Raw genomic sequence first — 23,890 nt, 5'->3', positions numbered from 1 at the left:
CCCTTATCAAAAGTGCAGGGGTCGATTTCTGTCTTTTCAAAACTGCGGGGGTCCTGACCCCCCTGTCCCCCGTGCCAACGGCGCCCCTGGTTACGGCCCATGTCCGAGACGGCCTGCCTATCACATGTCGGTCAGATCAAGGACCTCAGTTCAAATCTGAACAATTCAATGTTCTCTGCAAGAGCAATGGCATCAGACATGTCAAAACCACTCCCAAATGGGCTCAGGCTAATGGGGAGGTGGAACGCCAGAACTCATCGCTAATGAAAAGAATCCGAATTGTACAGGCTGAGAGACTTGATTGGAAAAAAGAGCTGAGAAAATATGTCACTGTGTATAGAAGTATTGAACATCCCATGACTGGAAAAAGCCCAGCTGAACTGCTCTTTAACAGGAAGATTTGGGGAAAGTTAGCCAACTTTTCAGAAACATGTACAGATCAAGAAGTATGCGACAGGGATGCAGAATAAAAAGCAACGGCAAAAAGATATGCAGATGACCTTCGGGGAGCACAATACTCGAATGTGAATGTAGGTGACAGTGCTTATGCAACAGGAAAAAGTGAATAAATTCGCGATTCCATTTAAACCAATCCTGCACCAAGTCGTGAGCAAAACTGGAAACCAAGTGAATTACCCACTGGAATATCTGGAATTACCCACTGGGGCAAGATACACCTGAAACACCACTCACGTCAAACGATTCAACACCCGTGAAACAGTTTATGCAAAAACTGAATGCGAACAGATAGACCAGAACGAAAAGAGCTGTTGTCCTGACCCCAAATTTCATGATTTGACCCCCAAAATGGATTTGTCAGACAGACCTAAAAAGGACAGACCTCAACGGACTAGACGATTGCCTGAAAAATTGTGTGATTATGTCATGAACTGGAAAGAATAACTGCTATAGATGTAGGCTGTTCAATTTAACCACAGAAAAGGGGGAAAATATCAACTAAATAACTGGCCTATGTTTGCATGTTTTCATAAAATATTGTTTGTTATTATGTTTATTGTGGAAAAGGGAATATTATTAATTATAAGTGGTTGAGGAAGTTTATGAGATGTTCTCTGAGTTATTATATAAGTTAGTTTTTGACATGATTAATTAGGTAATGTAATTTTGCATCCAAGAAAAGGGGGGATGTTATGTATCAGGATTACTGGGGTTGTTTCCAGTATTGGTCACTAGAGGGCGCTGTTACCTGTAAAGAAGTTTATGTGAGAATTTTCAGTAAAACAAGTGAGTGAACAGAGTGGAAGCCACAAGTCGTGTGTGTTGGTGTGTTCATTTCATTGAAACAGAGATGTAACACAACGGATCTACAGCCATTTCAAATATAGCTGCTAACTGACCTGAAGTGTGTATAGATGCATCTACTCTGAAGAGAATAAAATCGGCAGATAGCATACTATTTTCAACAATGTCGGCGAGCCTTCGCAGGTCTGTCAATTCCTAGCATGGCTTCATCCATCTCTCCTAAACCCAATGCTGAAACAATGCTGAAACATTGTTTTTTGGGTGCGGTGTGAATTGGTCTTATTAATGTGCAGGCGCAGGCAAACAGTCAAGCGCAGAACTTTTACAACGATTTTACAATGGTGGCATACAAACTGCCTTCTGATGTTTGATTGAAACCCTCTCATTAGCATGTTGTGCCAAAGAAAAATAAATAAATATAGAGCTACATTCAAAAATGAATAAATAATTAAAAGCAAAAAAGTCAACTTTCAGCATTTCCTTTAGGGTTTTTTGTTTTTTTCCCCCCAATATTTGCATATATCAAAAGTTTGGGATCAGTAAGATTTTAAATGTTTTTAAAAGAAGTTTTGTCTGCTCACCAAGGCTTAATTTATTTAATTAAAAATACAGTAAAAACAGTAATATTGTGAAAAATTATTACAATTTAAAATAACTGTTTACTATTTGAATATATTTTACAAAGTAATTTATTCTCGTGTTGGCAAAGCTGAATTTTCAGCATCATTACTCCAGTCTTCAGTGTCACATGATCCTTCAGAAATCATTCTAATATGATGATTAGTTCCTCAAGAAATATTTGTTATTATTATCAATGCTGAAAACAGTTGTGTACTTTTTTTTCAGGATTCCTTGATGAATAGAAAGTTCAAAAGAACAGCATTTATCTAAAAAAAAAAGCTTTTGTAACATTTTACACTTCTGTTCAAAAGTTTGGGGTCAGTAACCATTTTTATTTTTATTTTTTTGAAAAGAAATTAAAGAAATTAATACTTTTATTCAGCAAGGATGCTTTAAATCAATCAAAGGTGACAGTAAAGACATTTATAATGTTACAAAAGATTAGATTTCAAATAAACACTGTTCTTTTGAACTTTCTATTCATCAAATAATCCTGAAAAAAATATTGTGCAGAAATATTTTGTACATTTGTAAACAATAAATGTTTCTTGAGCAGCAAATTGACATATTAGAATGATTTCTGAAGGATCGTGTGACACTGAAGACTGGATTAACGATGCTGAAAATTCAGCTTTGCCAACACAAGAATAAATTACATTTTAAAATATTTTCAAATAGAAAACAGTCATTTTAAATTGTAACAATATTTCACAATATTACTGTTTTTACTGTAAAGTAAATGCACCCTTGGTGAGCAGACGAAACTTCTTTTAAAAACATTAATAATCTTACCGATCCCAAACTTTTGAGCGGTAGTGTATATATATTATTTATATATATTTATATATTGTAGTGAATTCCAGGGCCCAGTTTACGGCCGGGCCCCTCTCTCTCCATAACAGCGGACAAAGGTTTCCAACATTTTGATTGGATCTTGGTGGACTAACACAAACAAACTGTCCTACGCCATCAGATAAAGATGGAAGGACAACATCCAGACCTCTCTTAGAGGGTAAGAAGAAGACCTCTTGTACCAAGCCTGGGAAGGACAAGACTTCTCATTGGTCCACAGGCAGTTACTGCCCTTCACCCATCTAGACACCACTTCCTAAGGTTGGCCAGAGACTGCCATAAAAATTCCTCGGGACCTTAGCAGCAATGGGTGAAACAAAGAGAGATCACAAAGATCCATCCGAATCCATTCAAAATTATGTTTGAAAACCGTAGAACTGATGCAAACTACACATCCATTTCATACTTATTCACAGAAATACTAATTCTCAGTGACAGCTATTTGTAGTGCAACCTCTGACGCAAATTCAGCTGTTAATGTACAATTGAATGACATCATGTTTAGTCTCTATTTGTTTAGAATATTGCCAAAGGTATTCTGGTGGTGGTTTGGAAAGTGAGAAATGCATTGGTAAACTTTAAAGACACTGTAAAGACTTCCAACTTTGTGCTTTATGCAAATGAGTTCCACAGGGGAAAGAAGGGTGGGCCACACTTTGTGTGTCCCGTCTGATGCCAGCAACCAATCACAGCACTCGAATGGAGAAGCGCCAAATTGCAATCTCCTCCTCATCGGGAAGGGATAAAGGTACCCTTTCAACAGACACTCCCGGCTTGCGAAGCTGAGACACAACAGATACATCGTTCTGAGTCTGCCCTTGAAAGGGGGAAGACGTAACATATATAGCGTTCTGGGTCCCAACTCTGTAAGGAGTGAGACATTAACAGATATTGTTCTGAGTCTCCCATCGGAGGAGACATAACAGATATACCGTTCTGAGTCCCGGCTTGTGAAGCTGAGACACAACAGATACATCGTTCTAAGTCTGCCCTGCGAAGGGAGAAGACATAACAGATATACCGTTATGAGCCTCTGGTCCATCCAGAAGAGACAACAACAGATCCCATGATCTGAGCCTACAGCTTGTAAGGCAGCAACAGAGACGACCACGTTCTGAGCCTCTAGCTTGTGAGGAAAGAGACATCAACAAACACTCCGTTCAGAGTTTCCGTCCAGTGAGACAGTGATGTCATCTGCAACAAGGTTAAGTTCAGGAGAGCAAACCTTCACTCCAAGGTACCTTCGTCTGCATGTTCCAGATTGTTAAGGACCTTCTGCACCTACACCAGGGCCTCATCTGCGTCTTCCAGATTTTAGGACCCTTTGGTGCTCCAGGAGATCACATCCCACAGAGCTTCATGTTCAAGACTGTTGAAACAGATTCTGGCTCCTCTCCCCACTGCACTGTCGCCCAGCACAACCAGTGGAAGACGTCACCGTCATCGGACTCGACCAAGTGGAACGTAAATATCACTTAACCAAACCTCTTTCCAGAGACCTTGGCATTATTGTATATTATCAGTATATAATTTCCTAATTCCCATTAGATGTAATATAGCTGATGTTAGTTAATAACAAATAATCTTTTGTTTATTTGTTTGGTGCATAATAAGGTTCTCCGCCTTATTATTTTCAGAGAAACAGTTTATCTTTCCATAAGATAGTGTAACTCTTCCACCACACCCAACTTAATCACTTGTATTCTATGTAGCTTATGCACTTTATTCCTTTATCATTCATAGTATTCATTTAGTAGTTGTGTTAGTTATTCTTGTTTATCTTTTTGTTAATACATTTATTTTATTACACTTGTGTCTTCCTTGTGCTGATAATACAGAAGAGGTTCTACAAGTTAGCAATATCACCAATCTTTCAGATAAATCAGCTGACCACTTTACATTAATTCTAAGTGAATGAAAGCCCCTGTTGGGAGTGTTCTCATACTGCCAATGGTAAAAGACCTTGACTGGTGCCCTGAACTAGGGAAAGGGGGAGAAGTGGTCATTTGATGTACTTACAATCACACCTTAAGAGACGTGTGATCCAAAAATCACAACGTCAGCGGTGACGTGAGTACCAATCCCTATTTTACTTCACGTCCTTGAATGGACAAAGTAAAAATCACTACATATATATATATATATATATATATATATATATATATATATATATATATATATATATATATATATATGCAGGAATATGTGGATTTATTTATTTATTTGCATCCTTATTTATGTATATATTTATTTCAATATTAATCCTCACCCGACCATCTTTTCTTTCCTTTCCTTTTGTAATGGCTTCTCCAATAGAGGAAAAAAAAAAAAGTATGCTGGGACTTTTTATTAAATAAAGCTAACATTTTGTGGCCTAAGCGTGATGTGAAATAGCTAAAAAAAAAAAATAAATAAATAAAATAAAATGAAGTTTTATGATCCTTATTTTGTTAAAATCATTAATATTTCGCAAATTCTGCAAAGTGTTTGCTATCTTATAAGTGTACGGTTGTATATCATTTAAATTGAGAAGCAATTATCTAAATATTTAATTTAGATAATTATATTAATATTTATTCCTTTTCTATTATATATATATATTACATGTTTTGTTTCTTGAAAACATGACAGATTTGTCAAAAGCAGTAGCTTGAGATAGGATAGAGATGTAAATTTAATACACAAACAATATCTGTAAAACTTGTAAAAACATTTTTAAAGGGTGAAATTTAAACATTATTACTGAGTTAGAACTCTATTCTTATTCTCTATTCTATTATTTATTATTCATTTAATAAATGTCTACATTAAAAGTTAAATAAAATGAGATATTAATCTACATTTCTGACAAAATATCACAGTTACAGTTAATGTTACCACAGTAAATCCATGATAAATGTTGAATTGTTGGTTGAAAAGTGTTCTAACTGGATCAGCTCAGTGTTTCTCCTGATTTGTACGTTAGTGTTGTTGATTAAGTCAGCGCTGTTTCAACTGGCTTTAAACTAAATTAAATCACAAAGAGATTTGCAGCTTGTACCTGAGACCTCTACGCCAAACTCGAGAACTCTCACTTGCTGTTTAGTGGTTGTGTAATCGAGACAAGTAAACACATTTGTGAGCGAGTCGTGCGCTGCGCAGTGCTCAAAAGTAACACTGTTTTGTTTCGCGTTGTTTCCCTAGCCTAAAATCTAGTACTGCCACCTTAGTATCTAGTATTGTCAACCCGTGTTGACATTGTGAAACTGCACGATTTGTAAATTATGTACCAATTATGTATTATGTACAGGTGACAATTTAAAGGTGCCCTAGAACGTTCTTTCACAAGATATAAGTCTAAGGTGTCCCCTGAATGTGTCTGTTAAGTTTCAGCTCAAAATACCCCATAGATGTTTTTTAAATTAATTTTTTAACTGCCTATTTTGGGGCATCATTAACTATGCACCGATTCAGGCTGTGGCCCCTTTAAATCTCGCGCTCCCTGCCTCCCAGAGCTCTCGACTATAATAAAGTGCATAAAAAAAGTTTAGCTTTTTTTAGCACACAGCTAATATAACCCTCAAATGGATCTTTACAAAATGTTCGTCATGCATGCTGCATGCATGCTTCGGATCATGTGAGTATAGTATTTATTTGGATGTTTGATTCTTAATGAGTTTGATAGTGCTCCGTGGCTAAAGCTAACATTACACACTGTTGGAGAGATTTATAAAGAATGAAGTTGTGTTTATGAATTATACAGACTCCAAGTGTTTAAAAATGAAAATAGCGACGGCTCTCTTGTCTCTGTGAATACAGTAATAAACGATGGTAACTTTAACCACATTTAACAGTACATTAGCAACATGCTAATGAAACATTTAGAAAGACAATTTACAAATATCACTAAAAATATGTTATCATGGATCATGTCAGTTATTATTGCTCCATCTGCCATTTTTCGCTGTTGTCCTTGCTTGCTTACCTAGTTACCTAGAGCTGCACAGCTGATGATTCAGCTGTGCAGCTCCAGACTTTAATACTGGCATTTGTGTAATGCCTTGAACATGGGCTGGCATATGCAAATATTGGGGGCGTACATATTAATGATCCCGACTGTTACATAACAGTCGGCGTTATGTTGAGATTCGCCTGGTCTTCGAGGTCTTTTAAACAAATAAGATTTACATAAGAAGGAGGAATCAATGGAGTTTGAAACAAAATGTATGTCTTTTCCATGTACTGAACTCTTGTTATTCAACTATGCCAAGGTAAATTCAATTTTTGATTCTAGGGCACCTTTAATGTAGTTCCAAACGTAGGTTCGGGAGGAGCCTAAACATTAAGTCCTGTCAGTCATCATTACGAGCATATAAGCAGCAGTCACTGCGTCATCCCAGCGACAATTCTTCCAGCATCCCTCCTCCTCCCCATCTCATCCTCTATTTCTCTTTTATTCTCCCTCTATGCAGTACATGGGGGTTTAACTCGGAGCTCGAGCCGAGCCTCGGTTTCGAGCCTCCTTCGAGGACAGCAAGCCAAGTTTGTTTTACCATTACCCATTCAGACTGAATGGGCAGGCGAACTTGTGAAATAATATATTACACATACACAGAGAGAGAGAAACAGAGAGAGAGAGAGAGAGAGAGAGAGAGGTTTAACAAGCACTTTATTACTCTATGAACCTTACATCATATTACATTGACAATTAAAAAAATAAAAATAACATAAATACTTTAAAAATTCACAATAAACATATCATTTTGTACTGTACATAGTACCTCATTAAGACACCATACATCACAAAAGAAAACCACATTATTTGTCAATCTATCATAAGCAAATTCAATTTTCAGTCTTCCCTCTACCAACCGTCTAAACATCATTTCAGGATCTATTGTAGCAAGTTGTAGGCCTTTGTTTTTTCTTGTTTTCCAAATTGCCAGTTTAGCTGTTCCAGTAAGATAATTTAGTAAACATATTTTCCTCCTCATTGGAAAACTGTATTTCATTCCCTCAATAAACACTTTATCAGAAAAATCCTCATTAAATCTTATAAACCAGGTCTCAAGTGGAGCTAAAAAGGTCTCTTAATCTGCTACACCTTAAAAATAAATGTTCTAGATCTTCCTGCATCCCACAAAATCGACATTCCCCTACTACTGCTGGGTTCAGGTGTGCCACATGTCGGTCTGTAGCTATAGCCCCGTGAATAATCCTCCACTGTAGATCAGCAGTTCGCTTCTCTACAGGGGGTTTATACAGGGTCCGCCACCTGTCCCGCACGAGAAAGTCTGGTTGTAACAGTTCTGGCCATCTAGAAGCTTTTTGCCTCTTCAATGAATCTCGATGTGTGGTCTTAACTGTAATGCAGTATATTGCTTTCTTAGACACATCTTTAAAAAGGTCCAGCTGAGGGGTCCTGAAAGATAAAATCGAGTCTGCAACTTCACCTTCATCATCTTCATTTATTACAGGTGAAATTTTTATTTCTGGAAAACCTTGCCCAGTTCTCATGTCCTGCGTTTGTCTCAGTCCTATCCAAGTCCTGCAACTGCTTGGTAGTGCATTACAGACTTCTTCTTTCAGCTTTGAAACAAGACGCAAAGACTTTAATCCTGTCATCTCTTGAAGTGCCTCAATGGATTTCCAACCCCTCTCATCCAGTAGATGTCCAAGTTTCTGAACACCATTCCTCAGCAAACATCTCCTCACACTTATGGAGGACAACAGTCTAGTCTGGATCATTGGGTTAAAAAACAATGGTTCCTCTGGAGTCCAATGTCCTTGATCACCCATGTCCCGCTCCACTCTAAAAACAGTTCTCCATGTCTGTAACATAGATTTATAAAAGGGTGGAAGCTCTGACAGGCTTACTTCCTCTACATTCATTAAAAACAGGTGTCTATCAAAACCAAGTCCTCCTGCCTGCTTCAAAAACGCACTTGCAGTTTTGGCCCATACCACATCTTTGTTATAAAGAAATCTCTGCACAGCTTGTATCCTAAAGGCCCGGATCCGACTCCTCACATCCACCAGGCCTTGACCACCCTCTTGAACTGGTAAATAAAGTGCAGCTGCACGGATCCAGTGCTGTCCACTCCAGAAAAAAATAACAAATGTCCTCTGAATCATGGAAATAAGTTCCTCAGGAGGCTCCATAGTAATAGTCCTGTGCCACAACATCGATGCAGCAAGATTATTGATAACCAGAGCTCTCCCCCTATAGGACAATTGTGGCAATAGCCATTTCCATTTCGACAATTTAGCAGACACCTTCTCCAGCAGACCCTCCCAATTTTTCTTTTGAAACTGGTCATTCCCCAAAAAAACTCCAAATGCTTTTAAACCATCCTGTCTCCACTGCAACCCACCCAGAAGTTGAGGAAAACCCATACCTTCCCATTTACCAATAATAAACCCTTCAATTTTGGACCAGTTAACTCTAGCAGAAGAGGCTTTTTCATATATTCTAATAGTTTGGTTTAAGTTTGTAATATCCTCTTGACTTTTTATAAAAACAGTTATATCATCTGCATATGCAGATAAAAACATTTTACAATGATCATTTGAATTAGGAATTACAATTCCTTTGAGACTCCTCCTCAGCCTGCACAACAAAGGTTCAATAACCAAACTGTATAATTGCCCAGAAAGTGGACATCCTTGTCTAATGCCTCTCGACACAGTTATTGGTTCACTTAATCCACCACCTGCTTTGACCAAAACAGAAACATTACAATATAACAACCGGATATAGGATATAAATCTGTCACCAAACCCAAAATATTTTAACACATTAAAAAGATATGCATGATAACCCGATCAAATGCTTTTTCTTGATCTAGAGATAGAACTCCCAGATCAACATGATAAAACTGATTAATGCTAGTTATATCCCTTAATAGAAAAAAGATTATCCATTATAGATCTTTCAGGTATACAATATGTTTGATCATTGTGAACCAACAAATCTAAACAGTGTTTAAGTCTATTTGATAAACATTTGGAAAAAAAATTATAATCTGAGCATAACAGAGAGACTGGTCTCCAGTTTTTGAGAAGTCCCAAGTCCCCTTTCTTTGGAAGCAGCGATAAAACTGCTCTACGACAACTTATGGGAAGAGTTTCACTTCTTATACTGTCCAACAACACTTCATAAAAATCTTGTCCTATTATTTCCCAAAACTGTTGATAAAAATCTATAGGTAGTCCATCAATTCCTGGGGAACGGCCAATATTCAACTGACGCATTGCATCTGTAAGTTCTTTGTTTTCTTCCCCTTTTTAACACCTATTTGCCCCTTGTTTGCCACCTGATGTCACCTGATGGAGTTTGGGTTCCTTGCTGCTGTCGCCTTTGGCTTGCTTAGTTGGGGACACTTGACATTTGATATTCAATAGTATTCTTGACATTTATTCAACAGTGCTTCTGATCTGCCTGCATTGACACTATTATTTAAGAGCTGCTGTGCAGCCAAATTATGTACCAGTTATCAATGTAAAGCTGCTTTGACACAATCTGCATTGTAAAAAGCGCTATATAAATAAAGGTGACTTGTTAGGATAGAACATTTGGCCGAGATACAACTATTTGAAAATCTGGAATCTGAAGGTGCAAAAAAAAATTATAGTATTATAATTAGAGTATTAGAGTATTATAATATTGAAACAATTGCCTTAAAGTTGACAAAATGAAGTCCTTAACAATGTATATCCACTCACAAAAATATTTTTTATATATTTAGGGTAGAAAATTTACAAAATATCTTCATAGAACTAGTTCTTTACTCTATCCTAATGATTTCTGGCATTAAAGAAAAAAAAAAAATCTATAATTTTGAACAATACAATGTATTGTTGGCTATAGCTACAAATATACCCGTGCGACTTATGACTAGGTTTGTGGTCCAGGGTCACATATAGGAGTAATTTTTTCTAATGAACAATGTAATTTAACATTTTGATTCACAGTGCTCTGTTGGAGCAACTTAATGGATGCACTTTGTTCTGCACTATGTTCCACCACTTTAAAACAAATGGATTTGTTGTTGTGTTTTCATATTCAAGAGAATATAAGCTAGATGCAGCTTTTTGTGTTCACATCGAATGTTCTTTGACTTTGACTGATCTGTTGATCTGTTGAAAGCAGTTATTTTGAGTTAGATGCATAAATGTTATCCTCCTATTCAAATTTTACATTGAGGGGTGCATAACATATTTGCCCACCGGCAACTATAGTTGCCGCACATTCAAATATGTTTTTTAAGAAAAAAACAAAACAAAAACCTAGGGAAAACAAATGCAGAACATGTTCACATAGGACACTATTAACATGACTATATGCATGAAACCATTCAGAAAAATTTGGGCACAAATGGGTTAACCTGTCTTTCTGCTTTACATCTGTGGACCAGCAAGCTTATATTGTATGACCCACAACACTTTTTATATATCATAAAAATTTTTTTGCCACACAATGTAGATCATACAAAAATAAATGCCATTTTTGCTTTTAATAAGCTAGTAAGAAATCTGACTGGCTTTTACTATTAGAAAAGTTAATAGGGACAGTTTCAAAAAGTGCATCTAGTGCAACACAGGATTCAGTAGGCTATTTGGGTCATTTTCATTATAAAGATGAAATTCAAAATCCTTAAAACCTCATGTCATAGATGTCATAAAAATCTCACTCCAGCCAGCCAAGCAAAGTTGGAAACCCTAATGCTGTTTGTGAATAAAATATCTCTATCATTGTTCAGTCAGTTTCAAGAACAAAAGTATATCCAATTAAGGACATCAATGTCCAAAGTATGTTGTTTTAGGCTGAGAAGTTTTGGTTCAGGGTAAAGAGAGATGCTGTATGTTTGGTTTTACGTGTGAGGCACAAAATATCCTCACTACTCAAAAAATCTCCTCACTATATAGTTTTAAAATTCAAAATATTATCAGCTCTTCAGCTCCAGTGTCCTTCAGTTAAACCAGTCCCCGTTTAACCCCCATCCTGCATAATTCTGAACAGCTTCATTATCTTGAACTGGTGTGTTTGTTTAGGGTTAGGGTTTAACTAGAATACAGTCAGACCAAAACCCCAACATCTGTGCAAATATATCAAAATGTACTGTAAATAAAATGACTATTTTATGAATTAGCATTTAATAAGTGGTTAAATCATAATATAACTAAATTATAATAAGTGCCCTGTGCTTTATCATTTACATTTATTCATTTAGCAGATGTTTTTATCCATAGACTGGAGACAATGACATAAGAAATGCTATATCACAAAGTTTCAAACATTGTCCAGAAATGTAAAAGGAGGGAAACAAGAAATGGTGAGAAAAATAAGTTTTTTTTTTTTTTTTTTAAGTCACTTGCTATGCCTTGCTTTAAATGAGCAACTCATTCAGATGAGCTTTAACAATCCTCATTCACATGCTGAAAACTTAGATGAATGACGAATAAGGGGAAACCAATAGGATGATTTAAATTTGTATTTATGTGATATGATGTACATCATGAAAATGTATTTAACAAGTTAAAACATCAATAATTGCATGATCAGATGTGTGTGTGATATAAAATAAGGAAAGATCATCTGCTTAGCAAAGATGAGGGCCAGACATGAGAGACACAAACAGACTCGGAGCCTCCGAATGATGTGCCTGCAGCTTCATGCTGCCTAAAACAACAGCTGCACGAAAGCCTCCTCAAGCCCCTCACTGATGCTGATTTCATTAAAGTCATTTTCATACTGACTGCTGAACACACAAAGGACGCTTTCAGGCTGTTATCAACTTTTCCATTAAAACTATCCATGAAATTTGCAAGCGGCTTCTCCCCGTGGCTGATGCTCGCCTTGGATTTGATCTGACGGAGGCAAAAGAAACATGACCTCTTTGTGTATTTTAGTCTCAAATGAAAGCCCAGAATCTCTGCTTGGTGTTCACTTTGTTTTATTTTGTTTTATTTTACTGCTTCAGTTTTTCCTCAAATGTAAGAGAAGAAAACACAAGCATGAGCGGCTTGTGGAGGCGCACAGACGAGCAGGGCAGATACGGTTCTCAGAGTTGTTTAAAGGGTTAGTTCACCCAAAAATGAAAATTCTGTAATTTATTACTCACCCTCATGGCGTTCCACACCTGTAAGACCTTTGTTAATCTTCAGAACACAAATTAAGATATTTGTTGAAATCCAATGGCTTAGTGAGGCCTCCACAGCCAACATTGACATTTCCTCTCTCAAGATCCAATGTACTAAAAACATATTTAAATCAGTTCATGTGAAAATAGTGGTTTAATATTAATATTATAAAGTGAGAAGAATATTTTTGGTGCGCTAAAAAAAAACAAAATAACGACTTATATAGTGATAGCCGATTTTAAAACACTGCTTCAGGAAGCTTCGGAGCGTTATGAATCAGCATGTCGAATCAGCGGTTCGGAGCGCCAAAGTCACGTGATTTCAGCAGTTTGGCGGTTTGACACGCGATCCGAATCATGATTCGATGCGCTGATTCATAACGCTCTGAAGCAGTGTTTTGAAATCGGCCATCACTATATAATTGAACCACTGTACTCACATGAACTGATTTAAATATGTTTTTAGTACATTAATGAATCTTGAGAGAGGAAATGTCATTGGCAAATGTCATCTATGGAGGGCTCACTGAGCCATCAGATTTCAACAAAAATATCTTAATTTGTGTTCCGAAGATTATCAAAGGTCTTACGGGTGTGGAATGGCATGAGGGTGAGTAATAAATGACAGAATTTTCATTTTTGGGTAAACTAACCCTTTAAGAGTGCAGCACAGCTTGAGTGCTATTCATTGCTGAACCAAGACAGCAATTAAAAGACTGCAGATCCGATCAGACACAGAGAGAGAGAGAGAGCGATGGCAGAAACCGCCCCAGCCCCGGCTACTGCTACCCCGGTCAAAGCGCCCAAGAAGAAGTCAGCTGCAAAAGCCAAGAAAGCAGGACCAGGCATCGGTGAGCTCATAGTTAAAGTCATGTCCGCATTCAAGGAGAGGATTGGCGTGTCCCTCGCCGCCCTAAAGAAAGCTCTCGCTGCCAGCGGCTACGACGTGGAGAAGAACAACTCCCGTCAAGATCGCCATCAAGAGCCATGTGACTAAAGGCACCCTGGTGCAGGTCAAAGGGACTGGCACGTCGGGCTCTTTCAAGCTTAACAAGCAGCAAACTGAGACCAAGAAGAAGCCAAGAAAGTGGCCCCTAAAATGAAGAAGCCCGCTGCCAAGAAACCCGCTGCTCCCAAAAAGCCCAAGAGCGCAGCGGCAAAGAAGCCTGCGGCTAAAAATCACCCAAGAAGGCCAAGAAACCTGCTGCCATAGATGCTAAGAAGGCAGGGAAGAGTCCCAAGAAAGCAAAGAAGCCAACAGCTCCCAAGAAAGCAGCCAAGAGCCCCCAAAAAGCCAAGACTGCCAAACCCAAGATGGCAAAGTCTAAAGCGGCCAAGCCTAAAAAGGCAGCTCCCAAAAAGAAGTAAAAGTTCACTCTTTTTTCCCCAATGGCTCTTTTCCTCACATCCTAGCGCCTGATCACCTATATTATTTAACACAAGCGAACAAATTGCTAATGAACTAGACATGTTTCTTTTGTACTGGTATCTGTGCCGTTAGATGTTTCAGAAATTGGTGGGGACATGTCCCACCCGTCACACCTGCAAATTACACCTATGCAGTAATCTATTTAGTAAGGATAATGATATAATGTGACACAGGTCTCGTTGTGACATGCGCAGAATTGGAAGACATTTGCTCGACACACTTAGCTTAATTGATCCAACTGTTGTTTTTGTGGTTCTGAAGTGACACTTAATGTGCTTCTTCTACTTTTAATTATGTTACATTAAAAGAAAAAAGAGAAAAGCTCAAAACCTGTCCATTGAGTTTTATACCAAGACTAGTTAACTTTAGCAAACATCATGTTGTAATATGATTTTCTGAACTCAAATTAAAGGATTTTTTTAAAATTCTAAATTCCATTCCATTATTCTCATTCTATTTTATTTTATTTTATTGCTTAAAGTGCAATGATTGATCCCCCCCCCACACCCCCAACACATACACTTTTGTTTTATTCTGTTTAGATGAAAGATGTTTAATCAATGCTTTAATTAAATGTTAATAACATTAAAATTTTAACAATTTAATAAGGACTACTAATACTGTAAGCATATCTTTAACCAAAGTTAATATATGTAATTTTACCCATTATAATCATATAATTATTAATAAGCATGTATTATTATAATTATTATTAAATTGTTTCAATAGATTTTGTCGAATTTATGTGGACTGTTTACACATCCGCCAAATACTGGAACATTAGTATCATGCTTATGTTCTGGCTTTTATTTTCTCTTTTATCCACAAGTTTCCTACGCCCCATGAGGCCTTGCATCAAACGTGGGAGCGTCTTCCGGTTCGAAGTAAACAAGCTGGACGTGACACTCATTCATTCAACAGTTGACAGTCATTCAAGATTTAAAGATCCAAACTTGCGAATGTTTGTTTTTTACTTAAAGATTTAAGATTCCGGCATCAATATTTGAACAATGTTTTACAATAAAAAAAATGTTACAGTAATAGTAATGTATTAATTTATGTCAGGAGTGCACATCAATCATGTTAAATCTAACATATTTATATTGACATAAAAAGAAAACACAGACCTATTCAGTTGCGCCTGCTTCCATTTATTTGCGATCACAAGAACGCAAAAAACAACTCCACTACGGCTTTTAAATCCAAAGGCTTACACATTTAGAAATATATTGATAACATACCCTATGTTTACATCCCTTTTCTGAGCATTTCTATTTATTTTCCTCTAAATTATGCAATGATTGCTATCCGAGGATGTTTGCGCGATCTCTCCGTCCATCTATCCTGATCCTTTCAGCCAGAGCAACAGAGGGAGCTCATGAGAAGACAACGGGAGTTATGAGTTATACGAGTTAAAGGTGATAAAGAGGATCTTTTCGTCGACTGAGAATCCAAAGACTGTTACTGAGTTTTTGAAATGAGCGCATGCGTAAAAACAACCCCCCCTCCTTTCGAGGGAGCGCCTCCCAAAACTCGTGCCAAGAGTATTGGAACACGAGTGTTTACCACCGGAATTCGCTGTATCGTGTTAGTGGATTCATTATGTCAGACTCACCGCAGGTAACTCATAATCTGCAGTTGTTACTCCTGTCTCCGGACAAAAACATCGCATGCGGCGCCTGTGGAGTGTGGAAAGTTACTGGAGCGCGCAGCCGTGCTCGTATCTCACAAGGAACGTCACGGCAGTGATTGACAAGCCAGAGGGCTTCGCGTAAACGATTGGCTGATGTTTTTAAGGCCCTACCTCGTGCACAGATGATGTATATTAATATTATTCCTTTCAGTGCACCTAATAAATAGTCTTTTATCAGTTAGTAAAGACAGTTTCAAGTAATCAGGAATCAACAGGCACAGGGAAGAGACGGATAAAACATTAAACCAAATAAATACACGATTATAATCACATAATAATTGTCTTCGTTCCTCAAGCAGTCTTTGATATTTTCCATAAACGTGTGTATTTAATATCGCAATGGTTAACATAAGTAGCCTTTAGCATAGCATACAGTGGAAACGCGACTGGCTCTGGCATGCACGATACGTTAGGAGTAAAATATCACATCATAAGGCTTTGGTGCTATCAGTGACAGGTGAAGTACAGACAGCGGGTTGTTCATACATTGCAGGGCCGCGTGATTTTTTTCCCCAAACCAGTTAAGCGCAAACCACGCCCCTTTGCGTTAAAACCCCACCCCGCAGCCTTGACTCACGTCTCTAGCTCGATTTCATTGGTCAACTAAATCACAGCGCTGATTTGCCACACCGCCCCACATGAAAAAATACTATAGTAATTTATATTAAGTACGATAGTGTTTGTAAACCGCACTATAGTAAATTGTAGTATACAGTATATATTTTAGTATTTACAACACTTTGTTTATGAATGCTACAGAATACTGTAGCATTAACTATAGTGAACTGATAAACTGTAATGAACAGTACAGTTTACTCTAGTAAAAACTAAAGTATACTACAGTGTATTGTAGTATAAGACACCCTATAGTTGTAGAATACTTACAGTATTGGGTAATTTGTTTATATTACTATAGTTTTTATATTACCACTACAACTAAAATTAAATTTGTGGTGGTAAATTCTAAAGTGGTTCAAAACACTATAGTAATTACTATTATTAACTATAATATTTTTCATGTGGGAAACTAATTTTAATACAATACCCAATATACAAAAGGGATACACGAGTGTGTATACAAAGTGAAACGTTGCACACACAATTTACAACTTAAAAAAATAAAAAGGATGCATAAAGTGAATAAAAAGTGCATAAAACTACACACATATAGGCTATAAAACACCCACAAACAAAAGGGTTTTTTAAAAAAAAAAAAAACACCTTTTTTTATTCTTTAGCTTATTCTTCATTCTTTAGTAAACAATATGACCTCATTACCCTGCAGTCTAAGGCTACCTGAAGCTGCGCAGACCAATCGGAGTATGACATCAAAGTACCCAGAGACTGATTTTAAAGCACACCTTTCTTTGAAATAATTTAATGATTACAAATGATCACAGAGCTGATTAAGAAAAAATACCACAGCACTGTGTGGTTAAACAGATAAAATGCAAAAATGCCATGGTACACAAAAACAATATTACATACAATTCACAATGCTATCAAGAACTTTAAAAGGGTGCATGAAATTAAATTTTTGTCTGTGCAGTTCCTAGTGTAAACAAGTTTATGAATATGATTTTTAATATAACTTCATAACCTGCAGTCCTAACCTAGAATTCATAAATAATACTTTGTTTGCAGTATAGGGTTAGTTCACCCAAAAATGAAAATTCTGTCATTAATTACTCTCCCTCATATCGTTCCACACCCGTAAGACCTTCGTTCATCTTCAGAACACAAATTAAGATATTTTTGATGAAATCTGAGAGGTATATGACTCGTCCATAGACAGAGATATATAAATCAACACTTTCAAGGTCCAGAAAGGTACTAAAGACATTGTTAAAACAGTCATATGACTGCAGTGGTTCAACCTGTTATGAAGAGACGAGAATTTTTTTTTTTTTTTTAGCACACAAAAATTACAACTTTATTCAACAATCTCTTCTCTTCTGTGTCATTCTCATAATTGTTTACGTCCAGCGCTTCCAGGTTCTACGTCAGAATGCCGGCTCAGTATTGGCTAAAGCTGATCATGTGATCAGCATGATGCATGCGTGTGATGCTGACGCAGGAGCCGGCCAATAATGAGTCGGCGTTCTGACGTAGAACCTGGAAGCGCTGGACGTAAACAATAATAAGTAATTTTTGTTTTGTTTTTGCACACAAAAAGTATTTCTCATCATTAATAAAATTAAGGTTGAACCACTGCAGTCACATGACTGTTTTAATGATATCTTTAGTACCTTTCTGGACCTTGAAAGTGTTGATTATATTGCCGTCTATGGACAAGTCATATACCACTTGGGTTTCATCAAAAATCTTAATTTGTGTTCTGAAGATGAACAAAGGTCTTACAGGTGTGGAAAAACATGAGGGTGAGTAATTAATGACAGAATTTTCATTTTTGGGTGAACTAACCCTTAAACTTGTCTACTAATTGATATTTTGAAACATTCAGGACAAACAAATTAAAAACACCCAACCCACTCACACTATACAAACATTGGTACCATTTTAAGTTTGATGCGAGTAGTTCATTGCCACAGATTCTGACAATTTGTGGCGAACCCTGACAGCCCTTTTCCCCCCTTTTCCTGTATATCTGCTGTAGTCATGCTCTGGACCGGAACTACTTTTTCTGGGCCGTCCAGCTGTCAAACGCCGCCTAGAACCGGTCTTATTTGTTCTTCGGGCCACTGCTGTTGGCTGACAACCAATAATAGGACCTGGTCTTCTAGCAGCTCGTCTTAATGCTGCTGCACGTTTTGACACAGACATCCCTTTACCAAAACAGTAAAATGCAGAGATCAGTTGGGCCGGGTTGTGCTGCATCTTTTCAAGCTGCTTGGCCATTGTAGTAATGGCATCACTGTAGTCAGAGTTTTCAGCCAGTTCACTGAGCAGTCCCAGCATCCGTCTCACAGGAGACTGAGGTATAGATGCTGTTTAATAAGAAAACAATAAAAACAATTAAACAACAACAAACACTTTGACCAGTAAACAAAACTGAGGGTTGTCAATTTAGTCAAAACTAAATTATGTAACAGTAATGTCTTTCCACACAAACATCTGAATATAGCTGCAAACACTGCAAGCCCAAGCACTGCATGGCACATGCATTTAACTCCCTAGTAATCTTTGTTGTTAGTTGTATGTTTTAATTTTTTACATCCGTTTACTTTTTCAGAATGGTATGATACTGAATCAGAATGATGATTTTGGTAGCAAACTTCTTTGGCTCTAATAACAATTAGACAGAATTTTTAATGTAATTAAGCTTCATGGACTCACCTTCCTCCGAGTTACCCGGCACACAGTGTTGTTTGGAGTATGAGTCCTCTAGAGTAGGTGATGTTTGGTGCAGTTGTGCAGAGCTGAGGGAAGACGGGCCCAGCTGATGCAAGTCTAAGGGTTCATAACAAACACAGAGACAAAATGAAATGTAGCATGAGATATGCCACCATTAGAAAAAAAAAAAAAAAAGGAATACATTGAAAAAAAACAGCACCATCTCTCCCTTTATACTGACCGTCATCTTGAGCACTGAGATGGTACTGATGATCAGTATTGCAGGTTTCTTGCCTCGGAGGCATGTCTATAACAATTGTATACTAATGTCACACTGCTGTACAAGTTGTTTTTTATTAAGAATTAAGTATATATAATGAAGGTTTTATGTCCCACTTGAACTTTCTTACCTACAGCTAACGTGCTTGGCTTAGGCATATTTTGCCGTAAAGGTTTCAGGAAGTCAAGAGAAACTGAGGCTGTGAAGATGATAAACAGGACATATTTGTTAAAATATCTAAAGAAGGTAGTGTCAGTCTATGTGTGAGCTGTTCCTCTGAAGTATTTTGTCTTTCAAGACACGCATAGCAGCTTCCACATAGTTATTTGTTTGGTTGCCACGTGTTGGCAAGTCCCTTCTATAGCTGAGAGCCCAACTCTCACGTCGACTGTAAAGACTCTGTAGGTAGGTTAGGAACTTCTTGTATCTGTAATTAGTTACAAAAAAAAAAAAAACTGTAAAGAATAAATACAATAAAAGCTTCTAAATAGGCCTCTCAGGGTAAACACACCAGAAATAATAAGAAAATATTCAAGCTACCTCTACACATCTACTATTTTCTCTACCTGGTGGTCAAAGGGTTGTTCAGGGCTTGCTGGTAGAGTAATTCAACTTTACTCATCTCCCTGGCATAAAGCATGTCTTTTACTATGCTGAACAGTGTCTGTCTTTCCTTCATCTCAACTTTGTGTTCTTTGTTCCACAACCACCTCCACACAGCTTGCAAAAGATGAAATATGCAGAGCAGCTGTGTGGCTTCAGGAAAGACCTGGGCTATAGCTCCCTTTTCTGCCTTTGAGTCATCTGTAAGAAACACACAAGGGCCTGCCTCACCTCTCCCTCCAAAGGCATCTTTTGTCAATAAGGACTTAAATAGCGTCAATCCCTCACTAATTGTCCTCTCATCTTCCGACTGGGCTATTACTATCCCAAGAGGAAGACCACCTGCACAGGTGTGTGTGAGAAGGAGAAACACCCTGCAGTTCTCCCGGTCCATGTTACCAGAAGAATCCATAAAACACATCTCTCCACTATTGGAAAGACTGTGTGTTCGTTTCATCAAAGGTGAACAAATGGCTACAAGTGGTGTTCCTGCTGAAGACATTCCAAGCTTTGCACAGCTGTCATCACATGCTGCATTGTAGGATTCTACCTGCCTTTCCAAAGCTGCTAGCATTCCCTCCCCACTCTGCTCTCCAAACTCCTGCTTATTAACCTTCTGATACAGTCTGCAAATGAAATTATTTTTTTGAACTACATAGGTCTGTCAAAGCTACTGATTTTACTTTGTAGACCTAGTACAATTTCACATACCTGTAGCAAAACTGAAGGTCTGGGCAAAGGGCACGGTTGGCTGAGACATATACATAGTTGTTGCCATGCTCAGCCAGCAGGTCACTTTTAAGTACAGCCAGAGCTGATGTTGGGCTGTGCCCGATCTCAAACAACTGCGTCAGGGACTCTATTGCCTTGGCCCCTACATCCCTGTGTCTCAGTGCCTCCGCAACAAAGATGTTATGATTATGTACATTATACAAATGCACAGAAGTTGGGTAGGTGGGTATATGGGGATCATATAAAATAAATCATATCAAATAAAATCAAATCTCACAAAGCAGCTGGCAAAAACACTTATTTTATCTCATCTTCATATTTCTAACTCACCTACTAGATCCTCCCCTTTTGTCTACAGCCTTCACCAGAGTGCAAACCATTTTTGCCTCACAGCATGTATTTTTTGACAACCGTCTTTGATTAGCCGTGCCTGATCGAACACAAACATTGTGCTGGCACCTATAATGAGCCTACAGATAGATATAGATCAAATATGAATGTTTAAATATACAGAACTGTGCACAAATCTTTGGCATGTTAGATTTTATTTAGTCATTTATATCTGTTATATTAGTGTGCCAGTAAAAGAAAAAAAAAAAAAAAAAAGTTTACATTTCTAAACTTTCATTTTGCCATTAATTGTTATTATGATTATTATTATTATTATTACTACTACTACTACCACCAATTTATTTATCTAGGAAAACATAAAATTGTGATGCATCTCTTCTTCCAGAGAGTCCTGGCTTACAATGACAGCAACAACAAATAAGCCAATGAGATTTTTGTATTCACAAGGAGTCCAACAACAAACAGCATGTCCCACACAGAGTTCTGATCTCACCATCATCATCGAGTCCGAATGGGATTACATGAAGAGACAAAAAACTGAGACTGATTAAATCCTGTGGCAACATCTCTAATACTCATCTACCTGCAAAGCCGAAAAATGTAAAAATGTGTATGCATTTGATAAAAATGCTGTAAATTGAGGATGTTTTAAAAAAAAATTAATAAATAAATGTTTTATTATTGTTTTAGATTTTATTGTTTTTAGATTTGCAGGTCGATTTCTCCAAGTGTATTAGAGATGTTGCCACAGTTTTTTTTTTTTCTCTTTATGCAATCCCAGATGGACTACATTATGGACTACATTATCTATGTGCGAACCATACCATTCTGGACTCGCTGTGCATACGAAAATCCACTTGTCCTAGGGTTGTGTAAATACTGGAGCCTACAGATGTCCAGTCCATCACAGGGATAAAAATCTCACTGAACTAGTACAATTAATGGTAAAAGGAAAGTTTGAAAATGTTAACTGATATTTCTTACTGGCACACTAGTGAAATATATAATTGTCTTAAGATTTAGGTGAAGAATCTAATGTGCCTTTTGCACAATACAGTACTGTGTGTTAACACCATTTAGACTACTGTAAAGACATTTTCAGTGTAACAAATTGTCCTACACTAATTAAGTGTAAAGATGAATGAACTGATTTTACATTACCTTATAAAGCACACGTTGTCCCTTTCTTGGTTTCGTCACTGCCACTCTCCAACTCACTCCTGATGACTCACTAAGCTTTTTCACCCATTCCTTTACTTCACAACTTTCTGTTAGTGCAATTCTGAGCGACGCATCAAAGCTTGTGTGGTCCAACTTTGATTGTGTAGTGCATGAACGATAGGCGCAGAAGTGATAGTTATACCCAGGAGGTAACCAGTTCTGTAAAAGTAAAAAGAAATTAGTCACCCTGCTACTTAACGCTGAGAGTTTGCCCATAAGCATTTTAACTGAGATGGCCTAGCGTTTAGACACACGAAGTTTTTTAAAACATAAATCATTATCAGAAAAGTGATGCATCAAATTAATTTAATTTAAATTTTTAACCTTAAGATGTACGGCTTGCTCTTCATCACAGCCAGAACAGACGTACTCCCCTGAGGGCGTCAGATTGATCGAAATAAAGATAAGAGTAAAAATGAAAATTATAATAATAATACAAAAAACTCACATTGAAACCTACAAATAACGTTACTTATGATAATAAAATGCAATTAAAAACAATTGGCAGGCTTATCTTACCGTTTGTCAGCGACGGATTCATCAACGGCCTTCATTATCGCCTCAGGTGACAATGTAACAGTGTTGACCAATGAAATCGAGCTAGAGACGTGAGTCAAGGCTGCGGGTTGGGGTTTTAACGTAAAGGGGCGTGGTTTGCGCTTAACTGGTTTGGGGAAAAAAAATAGGCTTGTTTGAGATGAGCAAATTCTGCGCAGAACCGATCACCGGTGATCACCGCGAGATGCATGCCGGTTAGAAATGTGTCCGAGGGTGGGCCGCCTTGCTCTGATGTCATGCCGACGTGTGTCAAAAACCTCTCGCGAGTGCGAGGCGGACGTGTCGGATTCTGCAGTCGAGCGCAGTTGCTCTCCACCGACTGCGCTGACCAAAAGCACGATGGGAAACGACTTGCTGACGACACAGCTTAAAGCTTATTGGTTTAAACAACCGTGATGTATTGATCTGATTTAAAATGTTTGATTTTAAAACTCTAATATCATGTTTTTATGTGTACAAATAATGTGTGAATATTCCCAAACTCTCTGACACAGTGATCTCTCTATGGGTTATGCGAACGTTGTCATTTATAAAAAAATATATAAAAACATGTCTATAATTAAAGTAAAAATGATTGATACACACATCTTTCGAATGGAAATAAATAACAAGTACTTTGGGTGTATTGTTCATTATGTTTATTTTCATATAAAAGCAACAGAACTTAAATTACATCCAGTTTATCAGCAACACAGCGCACGAGTGTGAATCCCGCGATATCCGCCTTTGATCTCGTAGGTTCTGATCCACTACGAGAACAGAGAACTGTTCGTCTTGCCTGCACTTTTTTCACTCCTCCCCTAACTGCAGCCGCCTACTCTCGGCTGAACTTCAGGCGAGGCTAGGCGCATCTCAAACAAGCCTAATCACTC

The 23,890-nt window shown here is 37.6% G+C and overlaps 2 protein-coding genes across 5 annotated transcripts; both read right to left on the bottom strand.

The window, feature by feature from the left end:
* Nucleotides 1-18,344: 18,344 nt before the first annotated feature.
* Nucleotides 18,345-23,232, bottom strand: LOC125265242. 4 transcript variants are annotated; one of them, XM_048185356.1, is made up of 9 exons: nt 22,980-23,232; nt 22,785-22,834; nt 22,401-22,619; nt 21,219-21,358; nt 20,868-21,052; nt 19,684-19,752; nt 19,515-19,580; nt 19,277-19,390; nt 18,345-18,927 (listed from the first exon to the last, which is right to left on the bottom strand). In XM_048185356.1, the coding sequence occupies exons 5-9, from the start codon at nt 20,932-20,934 to the stop codon at nt 18,500-18,502; spliced, it is 744 nt and encodes a 247-aa protein (XP_048041313.1). In that variant the 5' UTR covers nt 20,935-21,052; nt 21,219-21,358; nt 22,401-22,619; nt 22,785-22,834; nt 22,980-23,232; the 3' UTR covers nt 18,345-18,499. The 4 variants fall into 4 exon arrangements, with proteins under 4 accessions (XP_048041313.1, XP_048041315.1, XP_048041316.1 ...); XM_048185358.1 differs by lacking the exon at nt 20,868-21,052 and having other exon boundaries at nt 22,980-23,229; XM_048185359.1 differs by lacking the exons at nt 20,868-21,052; nt 21,219-21,358 and having other exon boundaries at nt 22,980-23,229.
* Nucleotides 19,759-20,868, bottom strand: LOC125265241. The gene is made up of 2 exons (XM_048185355.1): nt 20,120-20,868; nt 19,759-19,980 (listed from the first exon to the last, which is right to left on the bottom strand). Exons 1-2 carry the CDS (start codon nt 20,728-20,730, stop codon nt 19,806-19,808), a joined length of 786 nt encoding a protein of 261 aa, XP_048041312.1. The 5' UTR covers nt 20,731-20,868; the 3' UTR covers nt 19,759-19,805.
* Nucleotides 23,233-23,890: the final 658 nt, after the last annotated feature.

This window comes from Megalobrama amblycephala, linkage group LG3 (assembly GCF_018812025.1).
Source record: "Megalobrama amblycephala isolate DHTTF-2021 linkage group LG3, ASM1881202v1, whole genome shotgun sequence".
NCBI classification, from domain to species: Eukaryota; Metazoa; Chordata; class Actinopteri; order Cypriniformes; family Xenocyprididae; genus Megalobrama; species Megalobrama amblycephala.
Note: the sequence above shows the minus strand (reverse complement) of the source record. Positions and strands in the feature narration are given on the sequence as shown.